This window comes from Ptychodera flava, chromosome 1 (genome assembly GCF_041260155.1).
Source record: "Ptychodera flava strain L36383 chromosome 1, AS_Pfla_20210202, whole genome shotgun sequence".
In the NCBI taxonomy this organism is placed as follows: domain Eukaryota; kingdom Metazoa; phylum Hemichordata; class Enteropneusta; family Ptychoderidae; genus Ptychodera; species Ptychodera flava.
In genome coordinates this window covers 51,419,425-51,438,788 of record NC_091928.1, presented here as the reverse complement: position 1 = coordinate 51,438,788, position 19,364 = coordinate 51,419,425, and the positions used below count along the sequence as shown (strand labels likewise).

Sequence of the window (19,364 nt, the reverse complement as noted above, 5' to 3'; positions counted from 1 at the left end):
TGAACAAATATTGTTTGCAGTTTAAAATGAGAACTGTAACTTTCAAACAGGTAGTCTACATGAAATTTTAGGCACACATAGGACCCAAAAACCGTTTGAAAGTTTCTCCTGTCTATAAAATTACAAATTCAGACCGGCTGTAGGTGTAGAAGGTTGCACAGCCGGGTTGTAGGGGGCTATAAGGAAAACTGCGAATCCTGAAAATTTGAAAATTTTGGTGTTATTGTCCGGAAATCAACGGGTTATGGCTAGGAAAATGACATTTAGTCCGCATAAATATAAAAACTCTCTAGTCTTTGTGAAATGAAAAAAGTCATCTGCCATCAGAATTTTCAAATATCCGTCTCTTCCTGGAAGAGGGAAGTGCTAGAATAATAAAATATCTCATCTCCTAAAGTTCCTTCATTGTCTCTAACTCTGAGTTTGACTTGGAAGCCTGGAAGAGCATTGTCTTCGTAAAGGTCATCTGCGCTTTTGTATTGGCGTTTTGTAGGTCCATATTTGTCATGTTGGCCCTTAAACATCATGTCTTTCTGATGTTCTGGGTGATTACTACTTTGAGTCATGTACGCATCATTAGCAATGCTCTGAGTCTGTTTTGGTTTTTCTGATAGTGCTGGCAACCTGGTGGGATTGGGTTCTTTCACAGGGTTTTTGTGAATTCCAGTGGTTTTGACTTCTCCTGCGTTCATCAGCGTTATGCTGAGCAGTCTCTTCTCTGTATCTGTCTTTGGCAGTTTTGTAGTCTTTGTTACGGTACTGATTCTTAACATATTCTGAGAGGGCTTCGCGAACTTGCGAGTTATTATTGTCCGTTCTCTGGTGTTGCTTTTCAGTATATGGTATGTTCCTTTTACTGTTTTCATTTCGACTCCTCTCTCGACGTCTGTCATTTTCATTTTGTGGCGTTTGTATGTCGGCGGGGGTTTGCTTTTGATGATGTTTCATTTGACTTTTTGAAGGACTTCTCGAATCTTGCTTCGCTGTTCCCTCCTTGCTTGGATGATTCTGCAGATGAGAGTGCCAACTTTTATGTGGTCTGTAGTCAATGTCAGGCGGGTCCGATCCGCGCCAAATGTTTTCGTTTATATTTATTGCATCACGTGATTTATTGTATGGCAGTGCACTGAATTCCGATGAGGGCAGTCTTTGATTTGCTCTGTAGTTGTCTTGCTGATGGTAGTCTGAATTGTGATGTCTATACGGAGACTCCTGCTGTCGATCAGCGACAAACGTCGTTGGTGGCGCTCTTTCAATGAGTTGGTGATAGCCCTGGGCCATTGGCAGTCTGCTATGATTATCAAACGTGTCTACTTTCGAGTCTCTTCTAATATTTATGGGATCTCTTGGCGGTATGGGCGGAGGTTTCTCACCACTGCCTTCCAACACATTGGTGGGCTTAGCTACATTTAATTTGTTAAGGTTCCCCTGAACCTGATATTGACGAGGGTCTATGCGTACTTCCCTTCGATAATCTGGAATAGCATCTTGTTTATCCTGAGTCGGGCTGCGACTCGAGCGTTTCGCGTCCGGACGCATTATCCAAATGTCGTCTGCCCCACTTTCAGCCAATTCAATGGGTTGCAAGTGGTCACGTGATGAGTTCACTTGTACATTGAGTCGTCTATGGTCATATCCACTCGGTTGATTATTGGTTGGTGCAGTCTCCCTTGAAATATCACTTTTTATTTGATTTCGCAAACTTTGTTCGCGACGCATTTCACGGTAACTGTTTCTGTGAAGGGAGCTCTCTCGAGATGGCGCCACATCTGGCGTGGAGCTGCGTATGTGCCCAGAAGATGATCTTGACTGTGAACTTTTGACATGCGATGCCAACATAAGCTCTGCACGTGACGTTAGATCTGGTGGTTCCATCTCTAACGGGGGAGGCGGCTCGCTTGGAGGATCAGGAAATGTCAAGTTCGGAGTCGATGAAAACCTGGTCTGTTTCCTTACCCCGGTCGGCGACGTCGTAACTTTCGCCTTTGAGGGCGCTATGTTAGTCGTAGAATAACTTAGTTGCCGCGTTCCCGGATCGACGAGACTTCTACCTGCTGGACAATATACATGATACAATAATACAAACATAAGCATACAATATACATTCTTGTCAGACGATTAAGTACGTTCAGCTTACTTTATAGCTCTGGCCATAGTTGCGTGTGTGCAATTGTACGCTGTCTCTCACGCACAATTGACAAAACAGTGACTCATAATTATTTCAAGTTTTATTATTATTATTAGGGGCCCAAGCCGACCGGCTGGGACCCTATTGTTATTGCTCAAGTTCTACTTCTTCCTCTTCTTCCTCTTTTTCTTCTTCTTCTGCCGATTCTTTGTCGACCTAGATCTCTTAAACGGCTGAACGAAAACTTCTCAAATTTGCAGGGCTAGTAGGTATCAATTAGTATTGTAACACACCTAATCCGCAGTCTGTGTTCTAATTCGCCAATTGACAGTCATGTGGGATGCGTTCTTTTTGTGCTGATCCACGTAAACGACGTCATCAAGCATCATTTGTCGGACTGTTGCCTGCCAGGCATCAGTTCCGAAAAATGATGCCCGCTGACGTCAAAAAAACATTGGCGCATGCGCGAACTGGAATGTAAACAAAGATGCCGTCTGCGGACAAGCGAAACGATAGTCGAGAAATTTCTCGGTTTATCCTACTTTCTGAAGAAGAACTGAATGCTCTGGTTTCAAACAAGGACTCGAAACGAACGAAGACGATAATCAAACGTGCATTGAACGTTTGTGAGAAGTATTGCGACCCTGTCGGCAAAAACTTTTTCTTGCTGAACCACTCCAACATATTACATCATGCGACAACTTTTGTGTATGGTACGTGCTTATTTATGACTACGGATGAGGTGTGTTACAAACACATATTGACTGGCCATTAGGGCAACAGCATACGTCTTTAACCCCTCGGGCCTGTGAGTCACCCCCAAAAACAGACTGTTTCCCTCGGCCTACGGCCTCGGGAAACAGTCTGTTTTTGGGCGTGACTCACAGTCCCTCGGGGTACAGACGTATGCTGTTGCCCTCATGACCAGTCAATATGTGTATACTCTTGCACCTGACCCTTGAAATTTTGATTGGTCACGTGACCTGGCGGCCATATTGGATTTTCCAAAACCCTAAAAATGGCTTCTCAAGAAGACCTAGGGGTCTAGTCGATTTGAAATTTTTTGTATAGTAAGCATGTTACCTGGTCTTTAGAATTTGCAAATAAAATCGCATGCGGTCACGTGACCTTGGCCGCCATATTGGATTTCTAAAATAGTCATTTAATCTTTAAAAATCTTCTTCTCCAGAACTGAAATATCGATTGAGCTCAAATTTTACTCATGTCATCCTTACAGTGATCTCTTTTAAGTTTGCAAAAGACATTTTGATCGGTCACGTGGTTTGGCCGCCATATTGGATTTTTTGAAATCACAATTTAATCTTTAAAAATCTTCTTCTCCAGAACAGATTCACCAATTGAACTAAAATTTCATAAATGTCATCTACAGTGTGATCTTTTTCAAGTTTGCGAAAAGCGTTTCGATTGGTCACGTGGTTTGGCCGCCATATTGGATTGTGCAAAAAATCGTAATTTAATCTTTAAAAATCTTCTTCTCCAGAACCAAAACACTGATTAAGCTGGAATTTTACTCATGTCATGCTTACAGTGATCTCTTTCAAGTTTGCAAAAGGCATTTTGATCGGTCACGTGGTTTGGCCGCCATATTGGATTTTGTGAAATCACAATTTAATCTTTAAAAATCTTCTTCTCCAGAACTAACACACCAATTGAACTAAAATTTTACATCTATCATCTAAAGTGTGATCTCTTTCAAGTTTGCAAAAGGCGTTTGGATTGGTCATGTGGTTTGGCCGCCATATTGAATTTTGCAAAAAATCGTAATTTAATCTTTAAAAATCTTCTTCTCCAGAACCAAAACACTGATTAATATGAAATTTTACTCATGTCACCCTTACATTGATATCTTTCAAGTTTGCAAAAAGCTTCTATATCTATCATCGATAGTGTGATCTCTTTCAAGTGTGCGAAAGGCATTTGGATCGGTCTCATGGTTTCGCCGCCATATTGGATTTTGTGAAAAATCGTAATTTAATCTTTAAAATCTTCTCCTCCAGAACAAATACACTGATTGAACTAAAATTTTACACTTATTTTCCCTAGTGGTAGTCCTTTGAGTTTGCGAAAGGCATTTTGATCAGTCACGTAATTTGGCCGCCATATTGGATTTTGTTTAAATCACAATTTAATCTTAAAAATCTTCTCCAGAACCAATACACACATTCAACTGAAATTTTATTTAATCTTTCATAGTGCGAGCACTTTCAAGTTTGCGAAAGGCATTTGGATCGGTTAAGTCGCCCCAATGTTCATAAGGCTGCAGTTTAAAACCTCGTCAGTCAGAAGATCGATCAGTGATGTATGTTTTATTGTACACTTGAAAGTCAAAGACGGCACAACAGATTGCAATGCCCGCTGTCAAATTCAGCTAGCAGTCACACGAACCCTAATCTCGGCCCCTTGTGTGAGGCAACTTTTGCGACCAGCTTTTGTACGCCAGGTGACGTTGTCAGTATACTGCGACGGAAGTACTTAGAGGAGTGTGCCACTAGCTTTAAGGGGTGGCCGACCGGTGTGATCGACTGAATGGCACAATTACTGGAGTCTATGCACAGCTGATATGTGAGTGTCAAGGACCATAAATGAAGCTATTCAGGTATTTTTATATGTAGGTGTCTGAATGCACGCTCACATCTTCATCATGATAAAAAAGACAGATACATGACATTGCAAGGTGTGGTGATTTGTTTATTTTTCTCTATCTGACATGCATGGAGTGGCCCTGGTGTGTTGTGTAACTGAGAGCATGTAGCTGATTAAAAATGTAAACAAGACCACATCAAGTCCAGCCGTTAATGTCGTAAAAATCGCTGATACATATCTATTGAAACAGCACCTTGTTAAATGAAGTTCTGCAGCTTGATCGAATTTCACTGTAATTGCTTTGCGCAGTTGCATGCCCGGTCTAAGAGATCGCCGAAATTTATCCGATATTTATCTGGGATTTGGGGACTCTGATATCGATACTGGACAATAGTAGAATGACTTGCCCTTTGCTTCGGTACGCCAGATCTGTGAAATCGTCGATATTTAATTGGATGTTTATCGGCAATTTGGGGACTCTGATATCGATAGTACACAATACTAGAATGACTTGCCCTGTGCCTCGGCACGCACGGTCTGTGAAGTCGCCGATATTTACTAGATATTTATTGGCGATTTGGGGACTCAAATATCGATACTAGACGATACTAGATTCTGTCAAATCCCGGTTAAATATCCGATATATATCGTGACCTTGCATTTCTGGTCAAAACCGACTTCCAAGGACTGACTCTAACTTCGATAACGAGCGATACTAGATTCTGTCGAATCGCGGGTTTGTATCCAATATCGGAGAAGTTGGACGCTCTTTCCATAGTTCTAGGTCTAAATAGGTGCGACCTGGCATCTTATGTTTGTTTGCACAACTTATTATAGTGGAAACACTCAATAAACATCCACTTCCTTCGGCGTTTTTGCCTGCTTTGTTTTGTGCGCGACTTCCGCGCTGTCAGTAACTTTACCAGGGCAGACAATGGCTCGGAAATGCGCGATTTGCGCAATCGTGCAGGCGAGAGAAAACCATGTCCACCATCGTAAATTATGCCGGTTCCATCACTGTTACTAATGAATAAAAATAATCCTTATATCAGCCATATTATCGACATATTTTGTCATTTAATTGTCTACTCTTTGAATAAATAATTTGTCGCTTTGTCGTACGTCGGCCGATGACTGACGGCAGACTTCTTTGGCATGCAACCAACATAGTGAGTTGATAGCGTTGGAATTTGACAAAAGCTTAAATGAGCATGCGCGAAAAAGTTTCAAGATCCCCCTGTTTTTATAGTCCGGTCATTGTACGCTTTCGGTAGTTTCGAGACATCCAAACAATGCAAATGCATTACAAATGCACGGTACGATGCGCCTAGAGTTGATTGAAGTCGGTGAAATGTTAAAAATTAAAATAATTTTTAAAATCGTAGTTTCTTTGGTGTCTCTCCTATATCCATACGAACCTATTTGGAATTAGGCAGCGCAGGCCAGGTTTCCTAGAAATGGAATGCGTTATCTGAGTCTGTGCAGTAGTGAGTTAGTTTCAGTCGGGGATTCGATATATATCGGACATTTCACCACCTTACATGTACATGTTTTCATAAAACCGACTTCATGGACTGACTGTAATTTCGATATTATAAACAATACTAGATTTGTCAATCGTGGGTAAATATCCGATATATATCGGAAATTTCGAATTCACCGCCTTACTTTTCTGGTAAAACCCGACTTAATTCCAGCATGCTATTTTTTATATCCATGATTCCAGGGACTGACTCTAACCTTGATACTAGGCGATACTGAATTCTGTCAAATTACGGGTAAATATCCGATATATATCGGATATTTCACCACCCTATAGATCTAGCAGAGCCAATCTAATTTCGATATTGTATAATCTAGTAGCTGTAAATATTGGATATCATATAAAAAGTGCAATGTCGCGGTGTCCTCGGGAGTCCGGGATAAACCTTTGTGTAGCGCTCATCCGCCCGCTATCGCGTTCACCACACTCAGGTGTCTCACATCGCCTTCACCCCACTAAAGCATTCACAAATCACAGTTTACGATGCAGCTAGAAGGCAGCTCCATTTTCATACCAGTTCAAAAGTAAAATACTCATAGACTTGAGATATTTGTGCATGTTAGACTTTCGATACATTCGCTTTACGCTTGAATTTAGCATGGAGCTTTAATGAAATTATATCACTACATAATTTTCTAACTTCCTTCCTGTCGCTTTGAATGGTGTCATTTTGACCAAACTTGGCGAATAAAATCCTGACATAATACCATTTAGTTTACACTTTTAATAAAAGGGTGTTTGGCTGTAGGTGACTGTGTGTTATGGATAATTGCGGTTTCCACCACGCGCGATATATTGAACAAAATCTCCAACTACTATTGCGGAAAGTCTACCGTGAATTTGGAAAGTTAGGTAACGGCAAAAGCATACGACTTATTTTACAAAGTAGAGCGAGTAAGGCTCTCCTGAACGGCGAAAATGTTAGTGGTGTATTGCTGGCAACAAGACAATATCTTTACTGACGTTAGGAACTTGTGTTGATTGGCTTCCGTAGAGATAAATTCGCGAGATTTTCAGTGTATTGTGACGTAATATCGGAAACAGGTTTTCAGAGAAGGCGCTCGCTCGTCTGCCGAGTCAACGTACTTCCGCATTCATATCGTGCAAATGCGCAATTCTTGTCGCGATATTTGAGCATTAAACTTGATCGTCAGTGAAACAAAAAGATGGTTCTCAATATCAAAACATTATGTATTTCATATTTTAGGGTTCTGTTTAAGTAATAGACATGAACATTCGGATTTATGATCCATGATTTCCGCGATCCGTGGCATGATTCAAGCTGGCCGTGAATACGCACTGATTTTTTTTTTGTGATGACTCCTGACCCAAGTGTCATCGATACGTTGTGCGCGTTGTCCGAGCACGTTGTCCGAGCATCGCTTGCTAAAATTCATGGAGCTACTAAAGCTCCATGCTAAATTCAAGCGTAAAGCGAATGTATCGAAAGTCTAACATGCACAAATATCTCAAGTCTATGAGTATTTTACTTTTGAACTGGTATGAAAATGGATATCTAGTTCGTTTGAAAAACTGGTGTGATGAAGCAGGTTTCGTGCTGTTAAAGCGCGACATGTACAGTACAGCACTGATAGCGATTGCAGGTTTGTTACCAAGGCTGCGTTCACAAAAAAAAAAAAACGGTTAGGGGGGCTGGAGAAATTCAGGAACGGTGATTCGAAAATTTTGAGGGTAGTAGAGAGGGAACTTGAAATATTGCCCCACCTGTAGGGGGCACTTGAAAATGTTTTGGTTTCCTTTTATGTTTTACATTTTCCGATTCCAAGTTTTTGTAGGTAATTAAATGAACAATGAATACCATTTTTATGTCATTCAAATGTTGTAATGTTAGTAATAATTTAACAGAATCTACAACCATTTTGTCACATTCCATGACTTTTATCTCGAAAAAAATCTAAACATTTGTGATTTGTCGTATAAAAATCAGACTTGAGCCTAGTAACAGGGCACAAGCTCCAACCGCTGATGAGTTTTGCAATATTTCTATCCAATATATCAACTACAGTTTCTTGCTGTCTCCCTACAGCATGCTCAAACACACAATGTTCAGTTTCTCGACAAAGGCAGTATATATAAATATGTATAAGGTGATAGTTTAATTAGAGTCCAGACTGACAGTCAGTTGTCAGCATTGGTGCATGGTACACATACACTGGCTGTGCTAGCAAGCTGAATACTGGACAGTTCAACATGCTGTAGAACACGAACGCAGTTGTATAAACTGAAAAATATTGTCAAAATTATCAAAGATAATACCGCTACTGCCTATGGGCAACTGTCACTATCAGATACTGCCCTACTGGTACAGTAGTGTCACTGTTACTGCATACGTGAGCAGTGACAGAGAGAGCTCTGACTCTGATGTACATGGTAGTTGAATAATAGTGTGTGTCAAATGACGCTCATGACAGTGAAACATTACCTAAATAAGATCAGGCCAGAAAGCAATACAAGGAAGAACACATGGAAAAATTTTTGAATTCTGGCATATGAGAATAATCAAATATTACAAACAAAAGATGGAGTCACCATGCTTGATTTTCTAAATTTTCACATTCTTGTCATAAAATTATACAAAAGTAAAACTTTGAACACTAAAGATGAAATGAAAAAATATATGACTAAATGGAATTACAACAAAATTTGCAATTATTACACTCAAAATTTCAGAGATGAATACATTAATTTGATGCAATATTTCAGCCTTCCAGTATTGTCAATTTTGAGTAGCATCTAATTCATATATGTCTTGTACTTTTGAAAGACATTTTTGGTAGCTCACCGTGCTCAGTTTCAGACTCCACATTTGATTTTGCGAAAATCGCAATTTATCTCTAAAATCTTATTCTCCAGAACCACAACACTGATGGCAATGAAATTCCACTTTTGTCATTCTTAGTGAGAGCTCTTTCAAGTTTGTGAAAGGCAATTTGATCGGTCACGTGGTTTTGCCGCCATATTGTATTTTGCATAAAACATACGATTACGATTGAAACAGACAGTAAATATGAGATGATGTTCAAAATTCTTCTTTACAAGGACTTGACTGTTTTAAAGCTGAAATTTTGCACATAATAAAATCATTGCACGAACTGGAAAACATGTTAATCGCTTGGGCCCCGCCAACGCTGCTTGCAGCTTTAATTATTATTATTGACAAATCCATTCATTAAAATACCGTCAAAGACACTATGTGCTCACATTCGGTTTGAATTGGTCCATTCGAGAAATATTAAACCAAGAAAAACAAGAATGACAAAAGCAAATAAGTTCTCCAACTTAGGTATTTGAGGTCATCTTTAGGAACATGCATATCAACTTCTAAAGCAATGGAGAAGCAGATCCTAAATACATAAGCAAATGTCAACAACAAAAAACAGAGAAGGCTTGATAAAAAGAAAGGTGGGAGTGGGCAAAAAATGTACAGGGGATCTGGTAAAAAAGGAATGCTGCATCATCAATCTTCTAGACCCTACCCCCTCCTGAATATCAAATGTTCCACCCCTTATGTTACATAAGACCAAATGACAGGAATTACATTTACAACCTTGGAGATTTTTTAATTAATGCCATGAGTGTTATCATTCTAATGTAAACAGCACTTAAGGTAGTAACAGATAGTGAAATGCCTTCCACTGTGGGCGGTGTTTACAACATCTGGAAATATCCCGAATCCAAATTTCTCATCAGTTCTTGTATGTCTTACACAAAAAAGTTGCAAAAATTGGTCCAAAATGAAAAAAAATCACCTTAGCTTTGTTTTCTGGATTAAATTTTCCTACAAAATGATACCAAACATGACAGAATTATGTTCACAGCCTTCAAAATTGTCTCACAACATATCCTGGGTTGATGTAGGTCATTTAAGGTCACAAACTGAGAAAATTACCTAAAATATACAAATTTTGGGGTTTACCAACACTTTGAGCAGAAAATTTATCTATTAGTAATAACATCTTTCGGGACTTTATACCACATTACAAAGCTATCAAACAAGGGACTTTATACCAAATTACAAAGCTATCAAACAAGTAATTTTGAGATAAAGTTTTCTTGACCATAAACGACAATATTGTCTTAAAAATACAAGTATTTATACTTCAGGACAATTTCAACATATCTAACTATTGTCATCTCTGTACATCTGTGTACCAAATATGAAAGCTGTCTGTCCAGGGGTTTTAAAAGGAAATACTGTTTAAGATTTTTTGACTAAAAATGACAAAATTGCTCAAAAATAGTAATTTTCCCAATTTTGTCATAATTTCAACAAATTAGAAGAGTAACACCCTTGCAAAGAGACAACCAAAATTTGAGAGCGATAGGGCTGGTGGTTTCAGAGTAGAAGAATTTTTACTGAAAATGAGAAAAATCACCAAAAATTCAGCAAAAATACAAAATTAAGGATATCTTCACAATATTCATAAAACTGTATAAGGTTCACCTAAGGTACTTGAACACAAATTTTCAAAGCAATCAAAAAATCGGTTCTTGAGTTATTAATTCTTAACCATTTTCACATTTTGTAAACTAATTTGCGTAATTTTGGCAATGCAGACTTCATTTGAACAAAATCCCATCTATAGCCCAGGATGCATCCACACACCAAATGCCAAGCTGAAACGTGCAGCGGTTTGCGTCTTTTTGATGTTGACGGATATACTGTACGTACATACATACATACATACATACATACATACATACATACATACATACATACATACATACATACATACATACATACATACATACATACATACATACATACATACATACACACATACATACATACAGACGCCATCGACTTCAGCCTATACGATAAACTCACATTGGTATAACCAATGTGAGCTAAAAATTGTTTAAAATGCACTACACATACGTCTCAGCACATTGTACATAGCTGTATAAAATAATTTAAAAATACAACCACACTAAAAAATTAAAACAGAAAATTACAAATAAAACTGAGTAAAAAGGTAGGTTTTCAAACTGCGCTTAAAACTATCTACACTTCTGGCGGTCTTAATTTCAAATGGCAAATCATTCCATAGTAAGGGTGAACATACTGAAAATGCTCTCTGTCCATATGTCTTGTTAAAGTTGCCACGGGGCTGGGTTAAACATAATTTGTCACTCGATCGCAGGTCTCTGGCAGGTACATATAAATCTCTCAGATAAATAGGTGCATTTCCATGGATAATTTTGAATGTAAGCAACAGAATTTTAAATCTGATGCGGGCCTCTACAGGTAACCAATGTAAATCTTTGAGAACGGGTGTGACATGATCGAATTTGCGCGTACGAGAAACTAACCTCGCCGCAGCATTCTGTAAAGACTGTAGTCGAGCAAGTTGTCCTCTAGGGATACCAAACAAAAGACTGTTACAATAGTCTAAGTGGGAAGTCACAAATGCATGGACTAGTTTTTCAGTTGTAGATCTGTCAAGAAGTTTACGAATCTTACTTATTCTATGCAAAGAGAAGAAACCATTTCTGCACAACATATTGATATGGTCAGACATGCTACCGTCCTGACTTAAAGTAATGCCAAGATTTCTGACTGAAATTGAAGGGATTATGTCGCATTGACCAATTCTCAGACTGTCTAGCTTTGTCACATCAGATTTTAAACGTGATGAGAAGTGAATAACTTCAGTTTTGTTGTCGTTCAGTACAAGCATATTCGATTTCATTCAGCTGCGGACGTCGTCGACAAAGAGTTCAATGTTATTACGAATATCGTCAGGTCTATTGCAGATGACATAAATTTGCGTATCGTCCGCGTATATCATGCAATCAATCCCATGGAGTACGAAGATGTCTTCAAGAGGTGCAGTGTAGAGTGTAAACAAGAGAGGGCCGAGAACAGATCCTTGCGGAACACCGTATTTCATGCGAGAAAATGGGGATGATGCAGATCCAACCTTGACGCATTGCTGGCGATCAACGAGGTACGAACGAAACCAAGAAAGACATTTGCCCGTTATACCGAAACGAAATTGTAGTCTCTGAAGCATAATTTCATGATCAATTGTGTCGAACGCCGCTGATAGATCTAACATGATGAGAATCACATCATGTTTGTTATTCAAGGCAAGCATTATGTCATTGTGAACACGGAGGAGAGCAGTTTCTGTGCTATGATTAGCCGGTAAGCGCTTTGAAACTTTGTGAAAAGACTAAATCTAGTGAGGTACTGGTTCAATTGCTGAACAACAGCCCGCTCGAGGACTTTCGATAAGAAAGGGAGGTTTGAAACCGGCCTGTAGTTCTTCAGAATGTTCTGATCAAGATCTACTTTCTTTATTAATGGACGAATGATCGCTGACGTAAAATGACTCGGAACGATGCCAGTTGTGAACGAATTGTTGAAAAGATCCGCAAGGAAAGGTGCCAAGATGTGTACACATTTCTTCAACACTCCAAGTTTTAATAGATCGTGAGGTCAAATTACATCGTTGGAGTAATTGTATCCAGTAAGGCCGCGTTCAAAAAAATGGTGAGGGGGGGGGGCTGGAGAAATCGCGATTGAAATCTTATTTTTTTCAGATCCCCCTCAATACCCTCAAAAATTTCAAGTCCCCCCAATACCCTCAAACATTTTCAAGTCCCCCCCAAAATTACCATATAGCCGCATATTTATTAGGAATGCACGCAGAGTAAAAAAAAAACAAACATGTAGTGTATCGTTCTGCACGCAGATGTTCAACACTACCTCTTATCAGCAGGTTGTAGAGCCGTTTACCTAGGGCAAGTTCTTAAATTGATTCATTTTAAATGCATCAATGAACTTTTTGGATTTCTCAGTCTAAGCCGACTTGAGTTTATTCAACTCTGGCCAATTCAATGGCACCAGCTGAAAAGCACACAAAATGACAATCATGAGAGAGTATGAAAATTGTGTATTGCCAGCTACGTTTAACCAAATTGTGAAAAAATGAGCACAGTGACCTACAGAATTTTTTTTTGAAAAATACAGACATGTACAACTTAGATGCCACTTATAAATGTTTTACAAAATTGACAATACTGGAAGGTTAAAATATAATCTCAGAAATTTTGAGTGTAATAATCATAATGGCAAATTTGATAAAAAATAAATGATTCCATTTAGTCACACATTTTTCCATTTAAATTAGAGTCTTTACTGTTCAAAGTTTTACTTTTCTGTTATTGGTACAATTTGCAATGTGAAAATTTAATTCACTGCATGAACTTGAAATGAATGGTTTTATATATTGATTTTAAGTGATTTTAGAAAAACTGACTTTTCATCGTACATTTGTATAAGATCAACTATGGTGACCCCATCTTTTCTTTCTTTCTCTAATATTTGATTATTCTCATATGCCAGAATTCAAAATCCATGGTAACTGTTAGTCCCCTAGTCTTCTATGTGTTGCTCTCAGGCTGGATCTTGTGTACAAGTAGATGTATGTTTCACTGTCAATTGAGTGTCCTATAACCGAAACTCTTCTTTAATCTGTCACTGCCAGTATGTAGTAGCAGGGCAGTAGTTGTATTAACTTTTTATTTTGACAATATCTTTGTTCAGTTTATACAATTGCGTTCTTGTTCTACTCCATACAGCATGTCGAGCTGTCCAATATTCAGCTTTCAAACACAGCCTACGTGTACCGTGCATTTGCATCATTCAATTATCACCAATATTTAGACAAACGGGCTTTGTTGACAAACTGAATATTGTGTTTTTCAGCAGCATGCTGTAGATAGACACCTTGAAATTGTGTTGATACATTGCATAGAAATATTGAAAAATTATCAACAATTGTAGCTCCTGCCCCATTACAAGGCCAACTTGTTTTACGAAAATTTAATGACATTCATACATTTTTAGATTTTTTCGAGATTAAAGACATAAAATATGACAAAATGGTTCTCGATTTTGTTCATTTATTACTAATATTAGAACCATTGACGACATCAAAATGTTAGGAGTCAAAATATTTTCAGGTTCCCCTATAGGCAAAGCAAAACTTTCAAGTCCTCCCGACTACCCCAAAAATGTTCGAATCCCCCCTGAATTCCTCCAGGCCCCCCCCCCCAACATTTTTTGAACGCGGCCCTAAACTTAGAATATAGAAAGTTTACTAGATTCTTGTTGCTTAGTTAGGAGACAGTGAGTATGGAAGGTATGCTATATAGATTCCCTGCTGGCTTGACTACAACGCAAGCGCACAGTGTACACATTTATTACCTTGTTTCCATAACATAACATTGTTACCATAGAAACATTAATACGGTTCCTAATATTATTGTCGACATACATAAGATATTATACTTTATTGACAGTTTCGGGAAATGAAAGCGATACACACTTCCTTTAGAGAACGATATATTATACCGGTAGCTCTGAAATGACACCAAATTGTCGTCAATAGAGTAAACGTACAACACACAATCAAACACAGTCACATCAGTTCGTACAAATAAGCAATTAGCAGCCCTTTTCCATTGAGAATTGACTTTCAAGCTGTTTCATATCTAAATTGTGTTCAACACCTGAAGCCTACATGAATTACATCACACATTAAGCGATCAATGAATTGCACTCCACTGTCAGTCAGACCTTTTGAAATCGAATAATGGCTTTTGTTTGCTGTATCTATCATTTCAACACAGTAATTAGAAACGTAATTACAAAATTTACACGTCCATGAATGTAAACTGTTTCGAATATTTATAATACTACGATGAATTGTTCAGCTTGTCACTGCTCCAAACGAAAGTAAGTAAAATTCTGATACAAAATGTGCATCTTGCTTTTACCAACGATACAAGATACATTTAGAATTTCGGTACCGAGAACTTACTTATTTCGCCAAGGCATTCACGATATAACTCGACGTTGTTTTGGCTTTAAATTTTATAGGGGTAATTTTGTACATTTGGATGGCGAATGTCAAAACCCTAACAATGACGAACAAACGAGGTCGACTCGGACAAACCATTTCATCATTGTATTCGATTATGTCATCTTGCGTAACACTGTGACAGCTGTATGCAAATAAATCCTTGCAACAGGATCAAAATTGTCCCGAAATGATGGTGGCGGATGGGGGAGTGATTAATTGCACACTTCTCTGACCCTCTTCCCTTGTTCATCTGTCCACGTATGTATGTATGTATGTATGTATGTATGTATGTATGTATGTATGTATGTATGTATGTATGTATGTATGTATGTATGTATGTATGTATGTATGTATGTATGTATGTATGTATGTATGTATGTATGTATGTATGTATGTATGTATGTATGTATGTATGTATGTATGTATGTATGTATGTATGTATGTATGTATGTGTATGTATGTATGTATGTATGTATGTATGTATGTATGTATGTATGTATGTATGTATGTATGTATGTATGTATGTATGTATGTATGTATGTATGTATGTATGTATGTATGTATGTATGTATGTATGTATGTATGTATGTATGTATGTGTGTGTGTGTAGGTGTGTAGGTGTGTGTGTGTGTGTATGTATGTATGTATGTATGTATGTATGTATGTATGTATGTATGTATGTATGTATGTATGTATGTATGTATGTATGTATGTATGTATGTATGTATGTATGTATGTATGTATGTATGTATGTATGTATGTATGTATGTATGTATGTATGTATGTACCTCTCGTCGCTGAGTGTTTCAATGGCGAGTGAATAGACCATGTTCCGAACCGCACGAGACATTCCGAGATATCGCGAGAATATGTGGTTCGCAGTGGACGTGTTCTCGCAACACAGGACAAACTGCGTAAAATAGGACAAGTCGCTAATTACGTTAAACACTGCATAAAATATATGAAGTTGCAATCTTTGCTCAGTTCTGCACTTTTTCTAGTTCCATACAAAGTTTGACTTGTATTACTAAGCTGGAAACCTGTTTCTACGGGCATGTATTAAAGTCTCGCGAGATCTCGCAATCAGCGGAACATCGTCTATTGAACCTGGCTGCGGGATGGTATCGGCTACAGAACGATGAGCGTGATCTTGAACGCGTCTGTGACAAAGAGATATCGTTCAGAAAATAAAATGAGTTATGTCGATTAGAAACGTGATCATTTGCAATAACAACCTCTGTGAAGCGTCGAGGCATTTATGTGTCTCTAAAATGATTAACCGTTAATGGCTTTGGTCGTTTTGTTTATCATTATACAACAGGCAATAAAGGACATTGGTTCAAATCTTGACACTGTACGAATGATCTCGACTGCAATTTATGTCACTTGCTGCTAAATCATTTTGGTTCATCTATACACCAATTAATTCAGTCGATTCCGATATGTTTACAAGAAGACCTCTGAGTGTGACGTTGCTCGGGCCACTTGTTATTGGTACAGGACGTCCCGCCTAAAACTTTACCAATGTTCATTTTGTGTAACGAGGAATTCAAGGCATTCATGTTTATTTCAAAAGTGGGTCAGTTGAATTGATCGACTTTTCGTAGGACATACCCCTTATCATTTTTTTTATTTCCACATTAAATTATGTTCGTATACTGTGACAGCGTAACAATATAATCATGGTTTATTTGCAATTGTAACAATTTAATGCAGTGTCTAAATTTCTCATCAACTTAAAGGGTGAGGACTCGATCCTCCGATAGGCACCATGTTTGTTCTAGTCTGCAAGAGGATTATGAAGATGTCATAGCCTTTTGTTTTCCTTCGAAACTGTAATCTGGTTAATTTCCTGGCAAGACAATCTGACGTCGGACAAAGACCTTACATTATTTTGGCGGACATAAGAAACAGTGAAAATCGGATGCAATCTGTTGGTTGATGTGCTCTACATTTAAAGCTGCATTTACACATTTTCATGGGCTTCAGCGGCTTGCTCGTCGTCAACTGTACTGTGCTGCAGTTAGTAATTCTGAAGGACACATTTTTGTTTATTTTTCGCAATCATGAACCAAAAAAACTTTCTGGTTGAATTCGATTGTCATGGGAACTCTATTGTGAGGTCACCCGTCAGTGTCAGCGATGACTTCATCCGAACGTTGACGAGAACAGATGACATCCAAGACTTCGTTATTCGTCGGAGTAGTTTCTAATTTCCATGTGCAACGTCGATCAGTTGTCCTATCATTTGATTGATTTAATGATCCGTCAGCGAACTCGGTGGCTTCTATCAATGGGTTTAGAACATTCTGTTATAATTCGTAAACGGCATCATGACATACTTGTCGTTATAAGAAATTAATTAAACAGTGACGTGGCCGAAAAAAACATCTGAAAGTTACGGCTGTCAGGTATTGCTGATCGATGTCGGATGACAACATCAAATTACAGTTGACCAAATATTTCTTGCTATTTGACAGAAAATGAAGTTTGGATATCAATTTCTCAAAATGATGGAAAAGATTTGCAGAACAGGAATCATTTCGGCGATGGATTTGTCTGGCACCGACGGACATGAATATAGTCTCGGCGTTTGTGACTCCAAAGATTTGGGGAAAAGTGCGCACGACCGGATAATGATGATTGTTGTGAGTCATTTTTGACTCCTCTACATACACCCTCACGTCTCGGTATTTGTCTTATATGGTTCATTTGAAGTGTTCGAAACTCAACATTTTACAACTCGAAAACTTGAATTTTATCCGTAAAATAAGTTCCACTTCAAAAGTTAGGGAATATTGTTGAGACTGGGTCACACCGTGTTGAATCAAGTTTATACTACCGAAAGTGTACGTTTTGTAAGTAGCTTCTATCAGGGGTGATGACAAAAGGGTCTATTCTTTTCAGTGCGCGCTCGATCTGTAATGTTCTGAACTAATTTACCTACAAAAGGCATACTAATCAGTGACGTCACTACTTACCCCGCCTATGGCTAAATGCAACGACTTATATTTCCTGTAAGGGATTTTTCATTTTGCATATAATTGGTCTCTGCGTCTCTGCAATTAACTCTACTGTCAAATGACTGAGCTTTGCCCGCACCTAAGGCAACGAGCACGTGGCAGATTTCGATTTAAACTGTGACCTACTTTTTGTAGGTCAATTTCATGCTGTCACAATTCATTTAAATAGTACCGAGACACGCAAAAAAGTACTGCTTCTCGTATGATGTCGAGCGAATAATTTTACAAGTAATCGCGATTGAAATAGCGACATGGTTTGTATTTATTATCAGAAATCTAACAATGCTTAGTCATTTTAAGCTTTCCATATTTAGTAACTAATATTGCTTCATGTTTCCTTGTTTAAAGTCGTATATCCTTGGTGAGAATGGAATTTCACAGAAAGCAAATCGTTTTAACTGATTTAAAGTTTAACGGAAACAAAGGACTTGCAAGATGTGAGTTACACATGTGTACATATCTTCATGAAACAGCACGTGTACCACGTCGTGGAAGGTATATCATTTTAAGAAAAATAAAATTTTATGACCGTTATTGTCGATTCTAACAATAAATATAAAACCTTACCATTTTTGCCTTGTGGAGGTCTTTCAACGCCTTGCCGCATGTCACAATGGTGGAAACATAGATAATAAACTCCAACACAGCTATGATGATGAGACTTACGGATATCATAATCATGGTTGAAGACACCTACACTGTAAAGTTAAGTGTTCAAGGATAGGACACCAATTAAACGCCTTTTTGTAACACTTTTTGAACGCGTCTAGACGTTCAGAAATTTACTGTACGTGTTCAACCAACGTTCAATTTATGAACACACGTGTGCAGATTTTGAACACTACGTGTTCATCAGACATCATGAACACCATGGTGTCCAATATCTGAACACACGTTGCACATGAAATGTGTTCAAAAATTGAACGCATTTACGCGTTCAAAGGGCTGTGACACTTTTTGAACGCATGGACGCCGTTCAACGATAAGTGTGTTAAAGGCTAGAACACATGATGCGCGCTTCTTGAAAACCTTCAATTTTTGGGCGTTCAGGGTGTGTTCAAGCCTCGAAATAACATTACAGACAACTGATATTCAGTAAAATTATTTTATTCTAAAATACACAAAACATTTCTAGAGTAAAAGACAACAATTTATTGAAAAATGGGCAA

At 38.2% G+C, this 19,364-nt stretch overlaps 1 protein-coding gene across 1 annotated transcript; it reads right to left on the bottom strand.

Annotated features, from left to right (window-relative positions):
* Window positions 1–576: 576 nt before the first annotated feature.
* On the bottom strand, window positions 577–1,875 carry LOC139145523 (peptidyl-prolyl cis-trans isomerase G-like). Its single transcript, XM_070716754.1, has one exon. The coding sequence runs from the start codon at window positions 1,873–1,875 to the stop codon at window positions 577–579; it is 1,299 nt and encodes a 432-aa protein (XP_070572855.1).
* Between the last annotated feature and the right edge of the window lie 17,489 nt (window positions 1,876–19,364).

Excerpts from the sequence above, each read along its gene's own strand:
- LOC139145523 (XM_070716754.1), bottom strand. The coding sequence starts at position 1,875 with ATGGAACCACCAGATCTAACGTCACGTGCAGAGCTTATGTTGGCATCG.